Source organism: Stegastes partitus, unplaced genomic scaffold (assembly GCF_000690725.1).
Source record: "Stegastes partitus isolate 25-593 unplaced genomic scaffold, Stegastes_partitus-1.0.2 Scaffold131, whole genome shotgun sequence".
In the NCBI taxonomy this organism is placed as follows: domain Eukaryota; kingdom Metazoa; phylum Chordata; class Actinopteri; family Pomacentridae; genus Stegastes; species Stegastes partitus.
In genome coordinates, this window is record NW_007577862.1 from 315,955 (window position 1) to 337,014 (window position 21,060).

Genomic DNA, 21,060 nt, shown 5'->3' on the forward strand with positions numbered 1-21,060 from the left:
TCATAATGCTCCCAACAGGGTCTTTATGTTGCACCTTCCCCACATCTTCCAAATGCATGTCCCCTTTTGTAATGCATGCTTTCTATGTGAAATCTTTGGTTTCATGTTTGTTTGTTAAAAATAACCCTAATGAGGTCACCCTTAATGAGTTGTACTTGCCATGAAGGGTAAACCAAGGGGAGGCGTTTACAACAAAATTATGTTAAACTTTATCAAATGTTTTAGTTGGATATATAGTCACAAAGTCTCTTTGTTACTGTATTTCGAAAGTTCAAAGAAATTTAGCTGCAGCATTACTCATTTCATGCAGTCACCAGTATAGGTTTGAATGCTCAAAACATTTCAGCCTTCAACGTTCCGTCTGAAAAACAACCAGATGACGGAAATACCATCAAAATCCATCATAGAAAGTAGGCTTTTGATTGTTTGTACTTGTGGCAAAGAGCACATTGATGCTTCTTTCAGAGGTCAAAGCTAAGTCTCTAATTGCTTTCCTGACTTTCCACCTGCAGATGGTCTACCGGCCTTGTCTTTCTCCATCAGCTCCTTGACCTTGATTGGCATGTTGGCGGTGATCACTTACACGGTGAGTTGAGACCAGAGACAAGTGGTTGTTGTGTGTGCTGATTGGAGAAACAGATATGCATGTTAATTAAGTAATTATGTTTTGATGATTTTAATTTTGATTAGACTTGTTTATGTAAAATATTTTTTGAGCTGCTGTTTCTTAAAGTTTTTTTTTGTGCGTGCACGCAAATGTCTTCCTGTCTTATTGGTTAAGATGTACCGAGTGATGGAGTGGCCTTTCAGTATTAGTAATGCCTTGTGATTTTAAACCTCTGGCATTCAATTGCTCAAATTGCTCAGACTGCTGTCTTTTCACCTGAGCAACTGGGACTTTTGCATGATGTATGGCTGCTCCTCACAGTCTTATCAACCACTTATCTGCTGTCTATTTATATATATAGATCTACCTCAGTGTCCATTAATATATGCCTGTATTTTGATTCCCTCAGCATTCTGCAGTTTTTCATTTTTTCCCAGATCAGAAAAAAATTGACTTGTTAATGCCGTCCATTTTTCATAGCCGTTATCTTGGTAACTAGACTGTGAATATTCCCTGGAGGTGGTGCTGCTGGTATCAGGGTGGAGTAACACAGAAAAGTGCCTACTATAATATAAGGAAGAAGAAGGAAAAAACTACTCGGGTATCAACCCAGGGAGTGAGAGTTAAAGTGACAGCCAACCCCAATCTATCCAGTTTCTGTTGAGCTCAAAGAGTCCTATTTGACAAATTACACAACAATTGAATGTGGAGCTCTTAATGAATAATACACAACCTAGTCAAGTAAGTTGTAGAACCAATCTCCCTTTAGGACATATAATCCATCTCAGCTGGGATTTTATCCACTGTTCCCTCACTTTCCTCTCACAGTTCTCTAATACATTTGAGTACATTCGGAGTACTCAAATACATCAAATACATTTTAAAGATGGAACTGTGCTCAAATTTGCACTGGCCCATGTTGTTATGGACTGTGAATGCCCTGTGGAAATCAAAACTCCCACTGTGTCTTTGTTTTTGATGTTCCTTGTTTTGATGAAGTCAATCAAAGAAATAAGGCCTTTGGGCAACAACAGCAGCTGCCCCTCCCTCTTTTATCGTCTCAGACTCAATGCAGAAGCTCTTTTTATCTCTCGCTGTGTACTTTCATCTACTGTATTTGCTTTCTCCTACAAATGGGTAAGCTGTTCCTGGTGGCAACCTACCCATATTTGCAACGATCTGTGTGATTTATCATCTCTTGCGATGTGTTACTACTAAGCTCGATTGACTTAATGGAATCAAAGTGACGGGTTCCATAAGCAGCGGAAACGTTGTCCATGACCCCCGTGTTAATTTATCACTACCCCTTTGTGCAGAACTAGCCATCTACCCTTAATGCAAACAACTCTGTGATGTAGACAGTATATAACACTGCAGCCTGGTGCACTTACATTTAACACCAAGTAAATCAAGTTTAGACTGCTTTTTTTTTTGGTGCACACAGGTTTGTTTTAAATAGAGGCTTCTTCTCTGAGCAAATGCTGTCTTGCAGTTTAACTGTGTTTGGTGTCCATCTGTCCAATTTTTTGCTAAACTAAACCATTGTGTTTAACAGTTAATAGTCACCAATTTTAAATGCAGCTTCTTGTCTTAACTGTCCTGCTGCAGGTGGCACATGCAACAACAGTATATCAAATAGAGCTCAACCTCAGAAAAGATTATACTTAAAATTCATACATAATCTATTTCACTGACTGTAGGTGTACTTGTCATGCTACTAACTCAACTTTTCAAACCTGTGTTTACATCTCTACCCCGTTAATTAGGAAATAAATAAGTAATGAAAGTGATTTAAGTACATAACAAAATTAATTTCGTGTCTCGCTCATCTGCTAATGATTGAAAATATATGCCTATTTACTCTTTACTATGCACATGCATATTCCTTCTGTGTTATCGCCCACTCTGCTTGATTGTACCAAATAGTAATGAGATGAGACTGATCAGGACCATCTCAGAGATCGTGCATCATGCGACGTCCTTTTGCATCTTTGGCTTCATTTAAAACTTGTTTATATTTTAATCTGATTTATATAATGTGTATTTCACTCAGACCACACATCACTTTAACTTACATTCGAAGTTTAGAACTCTGCAGTCCAACTTTGAATAAAACAGGGTATGTAAGTATAATCAATGCTGTCAACAAAAAGGGAAGAACTTCATTAAAAGAACATTTTCAGGACACAAAGTGTGCTTTCTATTAGTTTGTATATGCTTCTTTTGCACAATAGAAATCCCAGATGGTAATACCTAATTCAACAGCAGATACTGAAATACGCTTACCAGGCATAATCGTAGCAGCATCTGCACTGTACACATGTGGTCAAATTTAAGTTCATTAACACTGCAGCAGACTTACCTCAGTTACTTTAATGACATTGGAGTGATAAGTCAAACTTGCTGCAATATGTTAAGAAACCCAAAGAACACTCCAGTGATTGGAGACAGCCTGGGGAGCCTGTCAGTCAACCACAGCAGGTCTTTTCATAACAGGGCATTTGGATGTATACGTATATAATTTTAATTAGTATTGTGCCAAAGGATCAGCGTAGGGCAAGTGTTGCTGTTTCGCCTCCTATAAGAAGACAATTATCAAAAGCTAGCTTTAAAAAAAAAAAAAAAAATGATTCAAGGGTTCTTCTTGCTTCAATTAGTAATGTGTACTAACTATAAGCTATCAAGTTCAAACTTTATGACAACAAATATATATCAGCGAGATCAGCAGCAAGTAAAGAAGCTCCTAGACAAAATCAAAACATAGAAGAAGCTCACCTTTTTTGCGGAGCAGCTGGAAGGGTGCTGCAGGAAATCATGATTTTGATGCACAGTTATACATTTCTAATTTCTCAAGCTATTGCTGTACAATATAGCAAGCCTGCTTTTTAAAAAAATAGATGGATATTTATCAACAGTGAGGACCTTCCTGAAACACTGGTTATGTCTGCTGCACTGTCTAATCTGAGATGTACAAAGCAACTGTCAAGCCCTTAAATGCATACATTTGGTCGATAGTGACCCAGACTAGTGCACTCTGTATAATTGATTTTTTTCCCCCCATTTAGGCCCTTAACTCTCCTTGACTGTTTGTTTTTAACAGTCCACAAGTACCAAAATGTCAATACATTGGTTTCTTATGGTATAAAAACTGAAGTTTAACCATATTATTTTTGTAATTTCAACACAACATGAAGAGGCAGGAATTAAAAAAAGATTTTTTTTGTTCAGAAGATTAGAGCAATGTGTCTTCTTCAGGTAATTACTGCGCATCTGACGAGGAAAGTCCACATATCGGCTTAACCTGAGTCAAACCCGCTGTTAAACAGGTTGGCTCAAGCAATCTAGCCATTATTCAAATTACACATTGAATTATTTATGCTCCATGTGCACCTCTGGGGTATAATCAAATTCCCTAAAAGAACGGTCATCTAAATATAGTGATGTAGATGGCAAATATAACCATTACAGTAGACCCTACATTATGTTTCACCAGAGGGAATGGATGCATTTGTGCAATAAGTGGGTACCACCCACTGTTCTATCAACAAATTCAGAAAAGAATTTATATTTATGAAGTCATGAAAGACATCAGAAAGCAATGGTACACAGGCATTCTAAGTATCTAGATGCTGTGTGAAATACCCAACCCCATGGTCAGAATTTCACAAAAGCATCAGTAAATACTGGCACATCGTCCAGTGTGATCAAAAACGGAGATCTTGTTTTTAAGTCTTTCCAAAATTTCAAAAGACCTTCTTATTTGCATGACATCAAAGCTGAATCAGAGTTATGTGTCCATCTGATCTCTACGTCTTCACTCACTGTCAAGGTCGGGAATTACAAATGTGGCAACTGAACTCGATGCATCTACTCCCATCGTTGTAAGATATTCATCCACACAGTGGCCATGACATTAACATATGAGGTGTGATTACTTGGGGTATATTGCATATGGTATATCCAATTAGAAGTCACTGTGACCTTGCCTAAACTGGCTAATTGTCCCACTCTGTGCAGATGCACATCAGTGAACACAGATATTATGACTGTTGTTGCATTACTCTGATGATTATCATTTGCAATATTTTCATTCTTATGTATGCAATATTTTGCTTGTCTTTCCTGATTTTACAAATATCTATTTTTTGTTACTTTTTTGGTAAAATTGTTTATGATTCACCTTTATTGCCTAAAAATGTGTATTTCTACTGATTAAACATAATGTAGGCTATTATAGTTGTTACATTTGCAAGCTACCTGTCCAATGCTACAATTAAATGGTCCTTCTTTTGGGATATTTGATTGTAGAGGTAGACGCAGAGTTAATAACTCTCATCTCAGTGTTGCAAATATCTAAAATATATTGATATGTGACATGCATTATGATGTGACTGATTGGCTCAAGCTAGTATCCACACTTGGGTTCAATTAGGTTTAGATGAAGACCTTCTTGGTCACATTGTGAATTTTACCTGATGAGGACATGAAGTCAAGATGCTTTATTTGTGCTCAGTAAATCAGCTGTCTTGGCAGCTGTTATGTGTCTTGGCATTCTTTGTTTTTGAGATCATCTGTGGACTATAGAAAAAAAACAAAAAAAAACAAAAGCATCTGTATTTTGTAGATATGCTGTTTTTCTCTAGTGCCCCAGTATGTACAGCAGCCTAGTAAATGTTGACTAAGCCCTTCACCCTGTCTGCGTCACTGCATATCATATTGTGATTTGCATAAACTAAATACATAAGTATGTTAAAATAATACCTAAATATTTGCGATTGGAGTGGCCTCTTCAAAATACCACTTTGCCAGGTCACTCTTCTATTGTACTAACAGTTGAGACATTCAGAATTAAGGTTGGAGCCACTCCAATCTTGGGTGGAAAGGATTAGGGGACCAAAAATACTTCTAGTATTTGCTACATCTCGCAACAAGTTACTTTCAACTTTATACACTTAGCCCCTTTAGACTCGACTTTACTTATAACTATATATACATGACAATATGTTTAAGATGGTGTTATAGTCTCTGTGAGAGAGGGACCAGATGAATCCATAATAAACTGTAAAGTGTTCTTGAAACAGCGTGTCTGATTTCCTGAAGATTTAATGAGCCTGACCACGAAGCAGATTGATAGTGTTCAATGCTACCACCATTCTAAGATGGCTATGGTGCACCTGTCAGTACTGATTAGATAAACTAAACAAAATCTGGGAGAAGTCTATCTTATGCTCGTTAACATCACATTAATCATGATTTACAGCCTAGTTAGTCATCCATTTCTTAAATCGTGATTTGAGGACTAAAGCCGAGGAGTGACATATGCTTGGAACCTCCTCTCTAATGCGGAGTATAAAAGAAACATGCTAGAGGGTACAAAGCTTAGATTGTTTTCTATTGCCTTTTAGCTCTCAGTGTAAACTACATATTTAGGAAGTTCCTAATGAAATGCCTAAATTAAGTGCTAAAACGCAGTGTGCAAATGCAGAGGAAACAATTAGCACTCGTCTCTTTAGTTGTCAACAAGTCGATATTGTCTTCCGTTGTCACTATTCTGGGTTTATGTAAAAAAACGGAAGGCACCATTTATGACCCCTAATTATTTCTAGTATAGCCAAACACACTAACAAGACTGCATCAGGCTTGTAGCGCTTATCTTGTTCAACCCCTGAAACAGCGAAAACCATCTTATTAATCAAATGGCAGGGGACCCAGATAGTATAACACACTGCCAGATTTGCAGGATTAATATAAATGTATATATGTTCAACTTAGCTTCATTGTTTTAAATTAGCGAAATGATCTATAACAACTCATATAATGAGTAGTCGTTGTTGGATATGTTATACTTGATTATCTCTTTATCAGTAGGTATTGAGAATGTAGGGGGAAACTGCACTCCCTCCTCCTTTTTTTGCACATCACGTGGCAACAAAGAGGAGGCTTGTGTAGGAGACCTATGTCCAACTAGTTTCTCTCTTCTTCTCTTCTTACTCGGCAGACACATGACTCCCTCTGAATGACTCGTAACTCCCCCCTTGACCAACACACATGGAGTCACGCATACGCTCTCATCTACCTCACTAAACAATTTATGTTTATTATTGACCATGGGTGGTTTTAAAATAACTTTAATGAGCATGCACCTTTATGTGTGAACTAAAACTGTATACTCCGGTAGGGAGGACACCTGTGTTATATATATATATATATTTTTTTTTTTTTTTCCTTTTATATTTCTCTCATGTAGTTGCACATTTGAGGGGAAGGGAATGTTTCTCTTGGGATCTGGGACAGGTTTTCCTTTTATGAGTGTGTTTGATATTCGGGACATGCTCCGGCCTTAAGAGCTCCATGATTCATTGCAGGAGGCGACATTCGCCCGTAGCAGATATCCACAGCAGAGACTAATAATAGTGTAGCCTGACTTAGTATCCCATGCGGCTCTCTTAATGCTACCTAACACTCAGAAACTAGTAAAAGTTGTTTTAGAGAAATATGGACTCTGACGTTTTCCCCACTTGAAAAATTGAAGAAAGAGGGCAGCATCTTTTGACAGTGCTGAAAGTATCTTCGCACAGAAGGCCCCTTTGTTTTATTATGAACCCATAAAATGGCACTCGTCCAAGTTGGTAAAAGAAAGACAGCACAGTGAAAGCATTGGCCTGTTGCTCTTACTTTCATTTGTATTGATTGGTCGGTTTTCTGGTATTAAAGATGTCCTTCATTTTTAATTAAAGTTCAGACATCTCTTGGGTGATTGAAGCCACTGATAGCTCAAAGTGCCTCTTGATTTTTTTTTTTTCTACATATTCTCTCACTGTCTCTTTTTTGCTGTCCCTGAATGTGTTTATCTCAGTCTTTCTGTATTTGTGTCTGCCATCTTTTGTTTATACACTTTATCAACCACTAATATAAAGAAAAGTTAACGTATGTTCATTAAAATCCAGGTCATACAGAATTGATGGCACCTTAATGCCCCCACCCCAAATCCAGATTTTTCTCCCTAAAATTATACTTGTAAAAAATTCATCAAATTCTGGATAGAGGATAGTGCTGTCACATGGGGGCACTGTTAAGCTGTAAATGCATCAGGATGATATAAGGCAGTGATATCCACACAAAATGGTTGCAGCAAATTCTCCAATAAACCTCAGCACAATTATAGATTCCACCATTTTAATCTTTTTTCCACTACCAAAAATGACATAGCCTGGGAGGCCAGGAACTATATGATTTGCTGTGTGTGTTTGCTTACCCTCATTTGACTGTTGACATGTTCCACATTGTGATGAGTTTGCCATCAGGCAGGAGTGGTTATGTGTGGGTGGGTGCACGTGCCATATGTGCCTTCCCACTCTGACAATAATGTGCGATTATAATGGTGTTTTTCGCTCTGTCTTTCAGGCATATGGTATGTCTGTTCTGCCTTTGAATCTGATAAAAGGCACAAGGAGTGTGCTGTATGAACGCCTGGAGAACACAGAGGACATCGATGATGTTGAGCACCAGATAGAAAAGCTGAAATCCAAGGTGAGTCGTACCGAAGGAACACACAATGTGCATGTTACATAAACACACACATGTAGTGCAAACAAACTACAAGTCATGGAGTAACATGAAACAAAACCTAGAAGTCAAAGGACATATAGTGTAGCAATACATTTACAATACCTGGATCAATACACATATTAGATCATTTGAAGACAGTTTTTTATGCTTCAGTTTCGACACAGTGTGCACAATCATGCATTCATGAAGACATCCACATGCATAGCCTCCAGCTGATCAGTCCCTCCTCCTTATCTTTTTTGTTGCCCTTCTTAGTTTGCATGCTGTTATTTATGGTTAGCATTGTCCTTATCAACCAGCCTCTCAAATACAGGCAGTACAAACAGGGAGGCACAAGTAAAGACATCTATTAGTTGCTATTTGTTGCCAGTAGCTACACCAAGTGAAGCACAAAAGACCAGCACATTTGTCATTGCTTCTTTGTCTCTTGCCTCGCTGTATTTACTGACAACCAGGTGTGGCTACGTTAAATGTTATATACAACAGAGGTAGCAAGAAAACCTCAACTGCCACACACACAAAAGAGTTAATAGTTGAACAGCAGCACTTATTAGAGACTTGAGATGGACAAATAGCAACTTTATAGCTGAGTATGTAATACTACTGATTATTTACTGTCAGAAAAATGTCACCATAATCTTTTGACCAAAGTGTTTTAATGCTGCATATATCCATCCACTGGCATAAATAACTATAAATGTTGAGGTAAATGTCAAGCAATTTTTCTTAATGGATATTTTTGGCAATCACTGGGAAGGTCAATTACATATTTTTCTTTTCCAGGATTTTGCAGTTTAAGTACCCTCATAAAGTTTCCTTACAGGTCATATCAGAAGTGAGCTTGCATAGAACATACATGCACATGTGTGGTTTAGTGGTTTAATTAGTTCCATTGTTTTGCTTTTTTCTCTTTCCAGTGTAAAGATGGACGTCCTCTGTCCTCAAGGGACAGAAACAACCTGCAGGAGTTGGAGGGCAAACTACAGGTCCTCCGGCGCAGGGGGAGACACCTGGAAATTGCAGAGAGAAACTGCTGCACTAAAGTGGGCAGTGCTCTCAGACCTTTCAAGGTGAGTCTCCATTATGGAATTGGCTCCCATTGACAGAAGTAAAGCATATGTTCGATGTGGACGACATTCTATACAAAGACAAATCATGTCAATGTCTATATATTGGATATGAGCTAACGGTTATTTAGCATACAAGTGGTCTGACCTTGTCACTGCTTTTTCAATTCATGTTTGAGGTCAGAAGGTTAGGCGGCACAACATGCTGTTGCTAATTGTCAGATTCTTTAATAATAGTTGTGTAATTAAAAAAAAACTTGAGTTTGAGCCCCAACTACTTCCTCCTGAACTGCTGCTTTGTGCTCAAGTTCTAATCCGGACTGCTCTAGATTTACTTTTAGTTCTACTTTATACAACCGCATATTTACATGATTCCCATGGGTAGTCTCTTCACCTAATTTACTCTGAAGTCTCTCAGGGAGTCTCACATTTTTCAGGCAGGATCTCATGGTTCCCAAGGGGCAGACCAAAGCAACCATAAACTTGTCTGTAATTTTACTTTTTTTGGGTTGGGCAACAAATACCTCGACCTTGTATATATGCAAGTTTAACGTCATTGTCCCCATATTCAGGTTTATCTGAGGGGGTTCAGAGAGGAGGGGGATTATAGCACCACTTGTTTAAGACCTAAAAACAGTGATGCTTTTGGACATGTTGGTTCCAACAATTGCATTGGCATGTAACAGGCAAACATCTGCAAATGATGCACTGATGAGTGCAGCACACTTCTGTGCCTCTGATCAATTTCAAATTAGATGCTTTTGGACATATCACATTGATTGGTTATAAATTGTGCTGCACAAATCATCAGGACTTGAGAAAAGTACATCACAGGGAATCCTTTGTCCTTATAATCTCATTTATCCTTGTCTCAAACCATTTGGCTCCAAGTTGCAACAGATGTGAACATAAGTATCTCTGCATTGCATTTCTAATTTTCAAGAAAAAAACCCACTTCATTTGAATTTGAGATATCTCAGAGGCTGTTATGAAAATGGCTTTAAGTAACAGATTTAAGGTTGTAATTTTCTGCTTAAATGTCATGGTAGCGGGTCAGAAAATAGATGATTATTTTCCTAAGCCTGAAACAAAATTTTTTACTTGAACTCATGCTAACCAGAATGTCTCTAAAATGTAACTTCCAATTGAAAAGGTGCATCATCTCTAAGCCTTTAGAAACAAACTTGTGGTGCCATGCATTTGCATCTTACCTCTTCACACCTTCCAGACACCAGAATTACTTTTCTCCTCACACACTTTCTGCTTTAGCTGCAGAGCTGATATGAGAAGACTAATGTGGCTGGCCAAAGTGCTACTGTGATGATTCACTGGAATAATCTCCACACCCTCCTATTCATATTTTACTTTACACAAACATCTCTATAGGTGCACACAGACATTACATTAGGCTTACATGAACATAATGCTATGTATGCTTGAGCTGTCTTTATTGCTCCATTTATATGACTTATCAGTGGTAAAGCACATTTAAAACAGATCCCACTGGTTTAATCACAACTTTCGTGTTATGGAAAGGTCACGTTCTAAACATTATTTCACATTTTATTTCTCACTCCTATTCATTTTCCAGTATACTTTTTACATTTTACTGCACTGCAGGCTCTTGCAAACATCTCAAACCAGTGTCTATAATAGTTTTTCTTTAACCAAGGGGGGCTGCCGCTAATGGCAGTCCCCAGACTCAAATTTAAACAGTAATGAGTTGGGAGATTATTTACTGTATGCTGAGACACTGGTGTAGAGTGAGACGCCAAATGATTGTGACACATGCTGTCCTTTTTTATATCAACAGTGGTAGTGAGTGAAAACGGCTTACTAAACATGCTTACCATTGGCAGCTAAAAAGTGCTCAGACCTCACAAAATTGTTGCAGCATTTTTAAGTGATCATAAAACAAATGTAGAAACATTTTCAGACAGAGCTGGTTGAATAAGGAGTATGCAGTATTATGCAATACTCTTCTTTTTATTAAAGACAAAACTGTGCCACCTGTTCATTTAAGATATAAAACTCAATGCCACCTTTTCATGAAATGTTTTTTGTTTCATGTATGACAGCTTTCTGATTTTTTGACTTTTTAATAACTAAAAAGTTTACATAACACAGTTAAACAATTTATTCTCCTGTCAGTTTTTTTGGTTGGATTAAGAAATAAGGGCAGCTTCATCAGTAGATTAGAACCACTGTGTTTCTTCTCTATCTGGCCGCCCCACTTTTTAAGTTGTTGCTCACATCAAAACAATATAAACGATAGTGACAAAAGTGTTGTGATCATCATCTTCTTGATTGTAATTGATGCTTTGCTACAATCACTGAGAAATTACATCAAGGGATGTTTTGTCAAAGAAAATTTGGTATAATTTGGTGTAGATATTGATGTGTATATGTCAGCTGTCCTCACATATTAGATCAATACGCTTTTTACTTTACATGCATCTGATGACTCTTTTTTTTCACGGCCCTTCGTGTACGTGTTTTGTAATTTGTGGGTCAGGGGCCAGTTTTTCAATACACACACACACACGGTGCTATATATATCTACTGTATTCTTCCATACGCGTTCATTTGCCTTTTTCTTTCCTGCAGCAGGTATGAGATATTTTAGCTATAAAGGCCCCCTCGGAGCCTAGCAGTTGATTGGTTTATTGCCTTTTTGGCCGCCACCCACCTTTTACCTCCCTGGTTGCAACCTCCCTACTCTGTCTGGGCTGTGCCATTGCTTCCCCCTGTCACCGTAGGCAACAGTGCCAAATTGTGGCTGGCCATGCCATATGGTCTCTCCTTGACAAAAGACATGACAGAGAGGTGTATTTGCTCGCCCGGTAGATGCCTTTGAAAGTATACATTTTCATTTGCAAGGGTTCAAAAATGGGGTCTTATCCCTCACATCCTTCCTGTGGTTGTTGGTGCATATCACGTTTTTTGATATGATGTTGCATTTATGACCTGTTTTTTTTTTTCTTTTTCAGATATTACTGGGTATTTTCTTCATCCTGGTTGCACTGCTGTTCACTATTGCCCTGTTTATTTCAAAGTAAGTCACGATATGTCTTGTAACACATTTAAACTTACATCATACTTACATCACTTACACCAAACACATATTGTAATTGTTTCTTTGTACTGTTTTTATTAATGTTCTGGAGATATATACACATATTGAGGTTTTTTTTTTCCTCTGTGCTTTTCAGTTTGGATAAAGCTCTCCACTCTGCTGGCATCAGCTCCGGGTTCATAATCTTTGGCACCAACCTAACCAATCCCCTGAATGAACTTCTTTTGGCCTTACAACCTGTGAGTATCCTCTCATCCCTCATGTCGAAAAGATGATTATCCTCAATTATGATATGCTTAAAGCCACATTTTTTTTGTTGCTATCATCATTAACCTAAATGAAGCATAATTTACAAGCTTTACCGCTGGCCTTTCTTAAATTGACTTGTAATACTGTTTTTAAAGTTGAAGTGAACGTGCTTCAGTGTGCTGCAGCTAAACTCTGAAATACCTAAATCTCAATTACAAAAGCAGCTACACACATTCAATGAGTTATTGCCTGAAACGCCAATTAGCAGTTTCTCACTTTCAAATACGGTCTGGCAGGCACCACTGATACTTTAACAAACAACAAACACAAAGATAACAAAATTTAAAAAATATATACACATGAATCATTCTCACTAGGACTCTTTGTATTCAGCTCTAATTTCAGAATAATTTAATGTTCCAAGGGAGCAGGGCTGAGAGAAATTCTAACATGACAAGCACAGTTGGCACAGGTATAAGTGGGAGCACAATGGACGTTAAATGGCGAGGATAAAGGATAGTTATTACTCTCTACCAAATTATGACCTCAGAAATTAACATTGAAATTAATCAACATGTTTATAATACAGTCTTTCAAAAAATATGAATTGTATAGTCGTCACAGTGTTTTTCTTTTTTTTTTTTTATGGCCCAGCTGTTGATCTGGTTCTGAAACCACTCATTTAAAAGGTCGTGATGTAAAAGTTATCATTGTACAAAACTTGTAATCTGTGAAATAGGATCAAGTGAAAACCACACAAGGTGAAATACAGTAGAAATATACAATAGAAAGTGTTGTCTGCCATCTTTGTAGTTAGTGATGATTATTACCAGGCTATCTGTAGCATACTCAACTGAATCGTGTTTTCAGGACATAGAGCAAGGTGTAGTTTTAGTAGGACTCACTATATGATTAATTTCTCTTTCCTGGAGGTGCTTGCGTCTTTAGTCAAATTCTATTATATATGATTACTAACCACTTTTAGGAAAACCTGACAAAGAAATTTCAAAAGTAAAGGGAAGAATTATTAATTGTTACTTAAAAAAATCTGCATTATCCACAAATCCAAGTGCCAATAATTGAGTATTGTGAGTGATTAAAAACAGAAAATGGCAACATGTTATTTAAAGATTTGGTCGATGTTTTGCTAAATTCTTTGATGCAAGAGAATTCTGTTATCCAAAAAATGATCCAAAGAAATCTTGGTAAGAAATGCAGGAATGCTGGGTAATGAATCCAAACATTTTTTTTCTTTCCTTTTCTTACCTCTTGAATTATAATTTAATTCTGTTTGTTTATACTACTTGCACACTTGAAGCCTAAGAAGACTGGTTGCTATTCAATCTGATTTAAAATGAAAAAAAAACAACAACATTTTATCTGATGATGATGCAGTGATAATTTAGTCGGGTAATATTCAAGCAATGAGTAATGCAAACATTCATATTATTGTTTTTGTGCAACAATAAGTCATTGAATTCTGGAAGCCTAATGCAACAACTATACTTGTTTATCAGGACAACACAAGATCTTTTATCTGGAAATGAATTCATAACATTTCAGACTGAATATTAATAAATTATCAAATCGAATTATATTGATCATGCTTTTAGCTGAAGTCGTAAATTGTGATTCCATTGACCTCCAGCTAATAAAGACAAATAAATACACGGCCGCACTGATAATAATCATGTACACAATTTATTAATACCTGCTACTAGCTAATAATACCAACAAAACAACACAGCACACAATGAATAAATGACTGCAGGTTTGGTAATGACAGTATGCAACCGATAAACAAACTTAATAATAGCAGTGCTCGTCACTGGAAGCAGTTGGTAAGACTGATGATAAATTTAGAAACGCTTTAGAATTGCCAATTACAATTTATAAATTTACCCATTTAGCAGAAAGAAAGTGATACTTGCGGCGCTTTAGTAATTGTTGTTCAATCAGCACGGAGAAGGCGAGAGAGAAAAAGTTGCAGCTGCGCAGGAAGTGTTGTATTAAAGATGTGCTGAATGAGTTGGTTCAGAAATACAGAGACAGGATTGGACGTTTTGTATAGTTGCATAAAAGTAAAAATGTCTTGTTCCATTGAAAAAAGCCCCACATTAAAGAAAAAGTCAAAAGCTTGCAGAGTTAACAGAAAAAAAGTTTTTGCTGTTACACTGGAAAAGCCCCAAATCAACAAATTTAAAGGTAAAAGAAAACTCAAAAAGGTTATGTTGCATTCCAGTGACTCTATTATACAGATCAGCATCTAACCAATGGAGGTTGTTGACGTTAATACTGTCCAGGAAAAGTTAGAGGTCAAATATCATTAGAGATGACACTGAAATGATTTCTGAAGCATACAGGGATCAGAGATCGTGTTGCTCAGGTGACTAAATGAGCTCAAACGTGATATGTTTATCTTATACAGTTAATGAAATAATAACAAATAGCATAGATATAAATTGTGAAATGTCATTATACATGTCAGCAGACTGCTTGCATATACACTTATGCATTGAGAAAAAAATAAGACTTTTGCAATATCTATATTTACGGATAAAAGTCTCTTTGTGTCTTAAGTGAAATTGAGAGAGAAAAGCGGAGTGTTTGTGTGAGTGCATCCTCCACACACCATCAGATTCCAAAGTGTTCTCTCCAGTACTGATCCTAATGACATAGTGTCTCGGATTACTGAGTCCAGTATGGGACATCACTCGTCACATCACATCATTAATATTAGAGTTTTGTAATTTCCGGCTGTAAAACTGCACTTTATTCTTTTGTCTAAAAGTTCTAATTGTTAGGAGGTAAAGAGGGTCAGGAAGTCGCAGCAAGAGATGCCACATCCTGCTGCGTAGAGGTCTGGGCAGACTCAGAATTGACATTCTGAGACCGTTATCAGTTGCTTTGGAAAGTAGGAGACGTCCTGTTGTCTCCAAGAGAGCATTAAATTGTTTTTTGGTTGTAAACATCCGCTACCTGATGCAGGGAAGCGATGTTTCATATGGATTGCCTTCCCAAATGGCCTCATCCAGATTTACAACTGTGAGAAAGGGTCCTTTAAATTTAGGAGTGCTACTCTGGCGTGCCTCATGCAATAAACTGTTGTTCTGCTCCTTGGTGTAATCCGCTAATTATAGCATATATAGAGTGTTGTTAAATGGCTAGAGCCTTAATAAGTAAGTTTTTAAAATGTGCAATGTTAAGATTGACAGAATATCAAATCAGTGCTATCGCTGTGTGTCTCTAGGTCACTGACGCTGGCTGTGGACATGAAATAGAATATCGGCTGATGAGTTTAGTATTCTACAGCAGATTTTTGAGGAAAAAAAGTGATTGAAAGCTCAGACTATTAAATAATTACTTCACAGATAATAGCATTGATTAAATGTCTAAGGCCAGTGTTTAGAAGTATGACCTTGGTATTTAAGAAATTAAGTGCATCACACCAAAAGCGGGATACTAACTACGTAAGGATTTGCTGCATCTTCTGGAACAAACTTGAGGTTTTAGATGAAATCAGAATGTTTCAGCTTTTTAGTCTTCGTACAGTTTGTGTTGATAAAACAAATAGCATGAGTAATTCCGTTTACTTGACACCAATTGCTCATTAACGACTGTAAGCATCCCTGAAAGGCAGCCGGCTTCAATGTTTGGACCTGAAAGCAATAATTACTGCATTTGAGACATGTAGTTAACCTCTGTCCTTGGTATCACAGGTTTTTCCACTGGATTATATCCTGATCACTGTCATCACCATGTACTTTGTACTCACATCCATGGCCGGCATTCGCAACATGGGCATCTGGTTCTTCTGGATAAGGGTAAGAAGAGGCCCCTTTTTCTGTAATACCTTACAAACTTCTCAGATGTATAATTAACTGCATGTTAATGTGTTCTTTTTAAGCTGTACAAAATAAGACCGAAGAGAACTCGTCCCCAGGCTCTTCTCTTCCTCTGCATGATTCTTCTCTTGATTGTTCTGCACACCAGCTACATGATCTACAGTCTGGCCCCCCAATATGTCATGTACGGCAGCCAGAAATACCTTGTGCAGGTGAGGAAAAACTCATGTACATTTCCGTGTATTTCTAGGTTTTCCTCTGACGAGAGCTAGCTCTAAGGATGTGTTTCTAACGATGGCAGTGTCGGTTAGTCAGCAGGTTCAAACCACTTTGGTCCAGCTTGGTGTAGGCAGGAGAACGGTCTCTATGGGCTGGCAGAGGGGCTTTTAGACTCTTGTTCGTTTTGAATTCTGTCTATCCGTATTAGACTGTGTGGCTTTTTGCTGTGTGGATCTGTTGTTTGACAGTCTACCCTCCCTGTGATCTGCTGTAGCTCTGCTCTCTCTTTCTCTGTGTGTGGGTGTGTGCATGTGGTTTAGATGGACCCTCGTGTCTACGCTTCGTCTTTTAAACAACATAATTTAAATGAACCACAGTGTTGTTTTGCTGAAACATCCTCTTGTTAAATGAGAGGAAAAAAACCTTTTTAAAACCTGCTCTATATGACTCATAGGGTAAACATGGCACATACCTATCTGCTGCTATCGTTTCACCTACAGTATTTGTATACATTTCCTCTCCTTCTATAAGCATATACAGTCTATACCTGGCAGTACCATAATGTATTGTCACATTTATCTCTGTTATGAGTAAAATTTGAATACTTTTTTTTTTTTAAATGCGATTGGATTGCTTTAATAGTGGGTAGAGCTTAGCAAATACAGACATGTGACATGAATTGAGGAAACATACTAAACTAAGGAGTTGCTAAAGACTCCTTGTTAGCCTCCATTTGACGAAGAGGAGGATAACAGTCATACAAATAAATCAGATCTCAGTCACATTCTTTGTTTTCGGTCTTACCAAATGAAATCCAAACAGGCTGCTTTGTTTGTTACCTATAACAGACGATCAAGTACGCTTTTATATGTTGGAAGGAGTTTCTTACCCCAGATTACATTGATTCTAATCATACAATTGGTGATGATTATAATGCATTCATCTCACCTATCCGGACTGCAAGATGACCTAAGAATACTTAAAAAAACTGACACTCCACTTCCCCGTGGTTATAGGTTGAAAGTAAAAAGCTTATATACATATTGCTTTGTTCGGATCCAAATGATGTTTATTCAGTTCAGCCAAGGCAAAACTCGCAGCATTTTTTGGAACTAACCGTCTTGAGATTACTTTGCAAAACTTAGTCACTCTATAATTTATGAGTGAAAAGCTGTTGTTGTTGATATTGTTCTGGTAATATAGATTTCCAGAGATTATGGCTATATTCCTACTTCTGGTACTGCATAAAGTGGTTTGTCATGTTCCTGCGCTCAACACTTACATGGCTCTTGTGTTTTTCGATCAGACTCAGATGCCCTCACCAGGTCCTGGGAATGTTACTTTTGGCACCACAAGGATATGTGATGCAGACGCGCCTGAGGGTGAGTCATCTCTGCTCCCACAGTAAGGTAGCACAGGTAGTACCGTGAGATGTTGGAAGAACTTACAACACAGCATCAAATATTTATTCTGCACAAGTCGAGACTATACTGGAAGAAAGTAAGGACAGTGTAAAACCCAGCCATTTAATGTAGAACACTGCTCAGCAATCTTTAGCACTATTTATTATTCATTACAGCTAATAATACCAAGGACAAACATTTAGTGATGGAGTATGTGGCCTCTTGCTGTCGCCATGCCAACGCTTATTACATTAAATCAGCCATGGAAACACAAATGTGTGAATGTACATCATACCATCATTTATTAATTTGGTTAATGCTCAAGTCAAGCGCTTGTTGCTGTTGGAGGGGATACTATTAATCGAGTATAAAGTCAGAGATTTAAAATAGAGATGTTCTATCAAGTGTAGTCATGAAACGTGACCACTGATTTCACTAGTCAGCTACTCTGTTAGTAGCATCTATTAAGTGATTTAACTATGCTGAAGACTTGACATAAACAGGCATCAAATGTGTTTTTGTCCTTCCTTTAAAGGTTTAAGGAAAACACACACATGCGTGTATATATACACACACACACACACACACATGTGTGTGCGCGTGCGCCTGTGTGTGTGTAGATAGTGTATCTTAGCAGTATGTAAGACCACTCTTCTGGACTGAGACCTCAGATGTTGTACCTGGAGTCTGATTGATGTCACACTCACAGTTTGGAGTTCACAGCCCGTATATCTCTGATTACTACTGGGATCACCTTCCACATCTGTTCTAATTGTTTTTGAAGCCACTGGTACCACTCGCTCTTTCCACCTGATATTACTGTCCGCTGGGATTGCCGCAGTCCACCACAACTGCCCTCCTCTGCCCCTTGTCGACCACCTCTATGTCTGGTTGGTTAGCCAACAGCTGCTTGTCAGTCTGGAACTTGAAGTCCCACAGGATCTCAGCTCTGTTGTTCTCAGCCACTTTCGGTGGTGTGTCCCATCGGGACTTGGGGACTTGTAGTCAATACACGGCACAGATGTTCCTGTACACTATCCCGGCCACTTGGTTGTGCCTCTCGTTCTACCGTGTCCCAGCTTGTATCTTGCATCCTGCTACTATGTTCTGGACTGTCTCAGGGGCCTCTTTGCACGCACATGCATGCACGCATACATACGTATATATATATATATATATATGTGTGTGTGTATATGGGCCAGTGATGATAAGGCAGCTTTGTCAAATATGTGATCAAAAAATTCACGTCTTATCTAAGTATTTTGAGTTAAACAGTCTTCAGAGTCTAATACAGAGGCCCCAAGAACAAACATGAGCAAAATCTCGACATTTTAACTAGCGAACAAAGTGATACATTTCCTTACAAAGTTATGCAACTTCTCACAACTCTCCTACCCATGAAAACCCAACCCATTTTCTTTGGTTCCAGTTAAAAACATTAGTCAGCATTAATGTATACTTGACAGTGTAATCCAACCCTCATAACTGGGGTGCTCTTCTTTCCCGTCCCAGCAACTGGGAAGTTACACCCACCCTGGAAACCCCCTCTCTGCCAGGCCCTGGTGACCTTGATTTCACCTCACCCACACATACAGAAAGCTGGGGGTCCTGTTGTATGGAGAGCTTAGGCGTCCAAAATGCAGGGAGAACTTGGGCTACTAATGTGCAGACAGCTTGGGCTTCCAGTCTTCATTGGGTTGAGTTTTACACAAGATTGTTCAGCATATTCATGAATTCAGTTTACACATCATATTTTCTAGTCTCATTAGTGAAGCTTAAATCAGATTTAACCATCCTAATCATATCCCCAGTTTTGCCATTTGTTCAATTTTGAAAATCCCACAACAATACTCTCCCAATTGACACAGAATTGGAATGCAATTAGAATAGTTAATGAGGATCGGTGAATTTTAATGTCAAGTATGAAAAAGAAAATTTCACTTTCACAGTTAAGTAGATGTGATTAATTCTTAAAGTTAAGCATATTTCATGTTTCCAAATACTATATTCCTTAATAAATCTGTCTCTGTCATAAATTACGTTAGTATTTTTATTCTTACTCATAAGAAGACTGCATATTTGAAAAGTAATTTCAAAAAAAAGTTTTGTTGGTATGGCATCAAATTCATTTTTATCTCCAGAGGAAGTGCACTTGAAGAGAGCAGACGTCCACCAAGGTCAATGCCCTATCTCGCACTTTTAAATAAACTGATCCGGATTCGCATCGAAATTTAATGGATTTTTTTTTTTTCTTTTTTTGCCCATGTACCACCTCTCCACTAAGTTTCATGACATTCAGATCGGTAGGTTGTGTGTAATCCTGCTGACAGGCAAAGGACACTGAACACATAACCTCCACAGAGGCTCCATGTCATTGGCAGAGGTGATAAGGCGCACAATGCTATATAATCAATAATTTGAAATCTCAAAAGAAGAAAACAGATGCATAATAGACTCTTAAATAGCATTAAACCGCACCTACATTTTATAGTGGAGCATGTTCTGCTCTCTATTGGAGCTTCTAAACAATTGGAGAAGGAAATCTTCTGAAACAATCTTCAAAAGTTTTGTTATGCAGTGAAAATGAAAAACCTTGTTATACGTTACTTTGTTTATTGTGTGTAGATATATTGATATTATCATCTACGGAATGAAAAAAAGCATGTGAGTCTGGACCTGTTGCAGGAAAGTTTGAGTTTGACAATAAGGTATATGCGTGAGTACAGCCAAGATGTTAGAGATAGCCATTATTGACTTGGTTTTCATGAATAATTTTCACTTTATCCAACAGCACTGAAAATGCATTGAGACAGGGTAAGACAGGCAGAAAATAGAAAGATAAGGCAGAGGCAGGAGAGTCTGTGCAGAGATTTAGAGCAAGATATTTTTTGTTTGCAATAATCTGATATGTAGATGCATACATTTGGCCTCTCTCCTACATATTTTACATGCATTTTACACATGGTAACGTATAGGCTTCGCCCAGATTAAATCATTAATCTAGCTGGTTTTAATACATTTTAAT

General features: G+C 37.8%; 1 protein-coding gene across 1 annotated transcript in view; it reads left to right on the forward strand.

The window, feature by feature from the left end:
- The window catches only part of lmbrd1 (LMBR1 domain containing 1), a 58,674-nt gene that overhangs the window by 24,598 nt on the left and 13,016 nt on the right, over positions 1–21,060 (forward strand). Inside the window, exons 7-14 of the mRNA XM_008278741.1 lie at positions 513–586; positions 8,012–8,137; positions 9,094–9,246; positions 12,234–12,298; positions 12,456–12,558; positions 16,288–16,392; positions 16,476–16,625; positions 17,939–18,014. Coding sequence (XP_008276963.1) covers positions 513–586; positions 8,012–8,137; positions 9,094–9,246; positions 12,234–12,298; positions 12,456–12,558; positions 16,288–16,392; positions 16,476–16,625; positions 17,939–18,014 — 852 coding nt within the window. The remainder of the gene's footprint in view (positions 1–512; positions 587–8,011; positions 8,138–9,093; positions 9,247–12,233; positions 12,299–12,455; positions 12,559–16,287; positions 16,393–16,475; positions 16,626–17,938; positions 18,015–21,060) is intronic.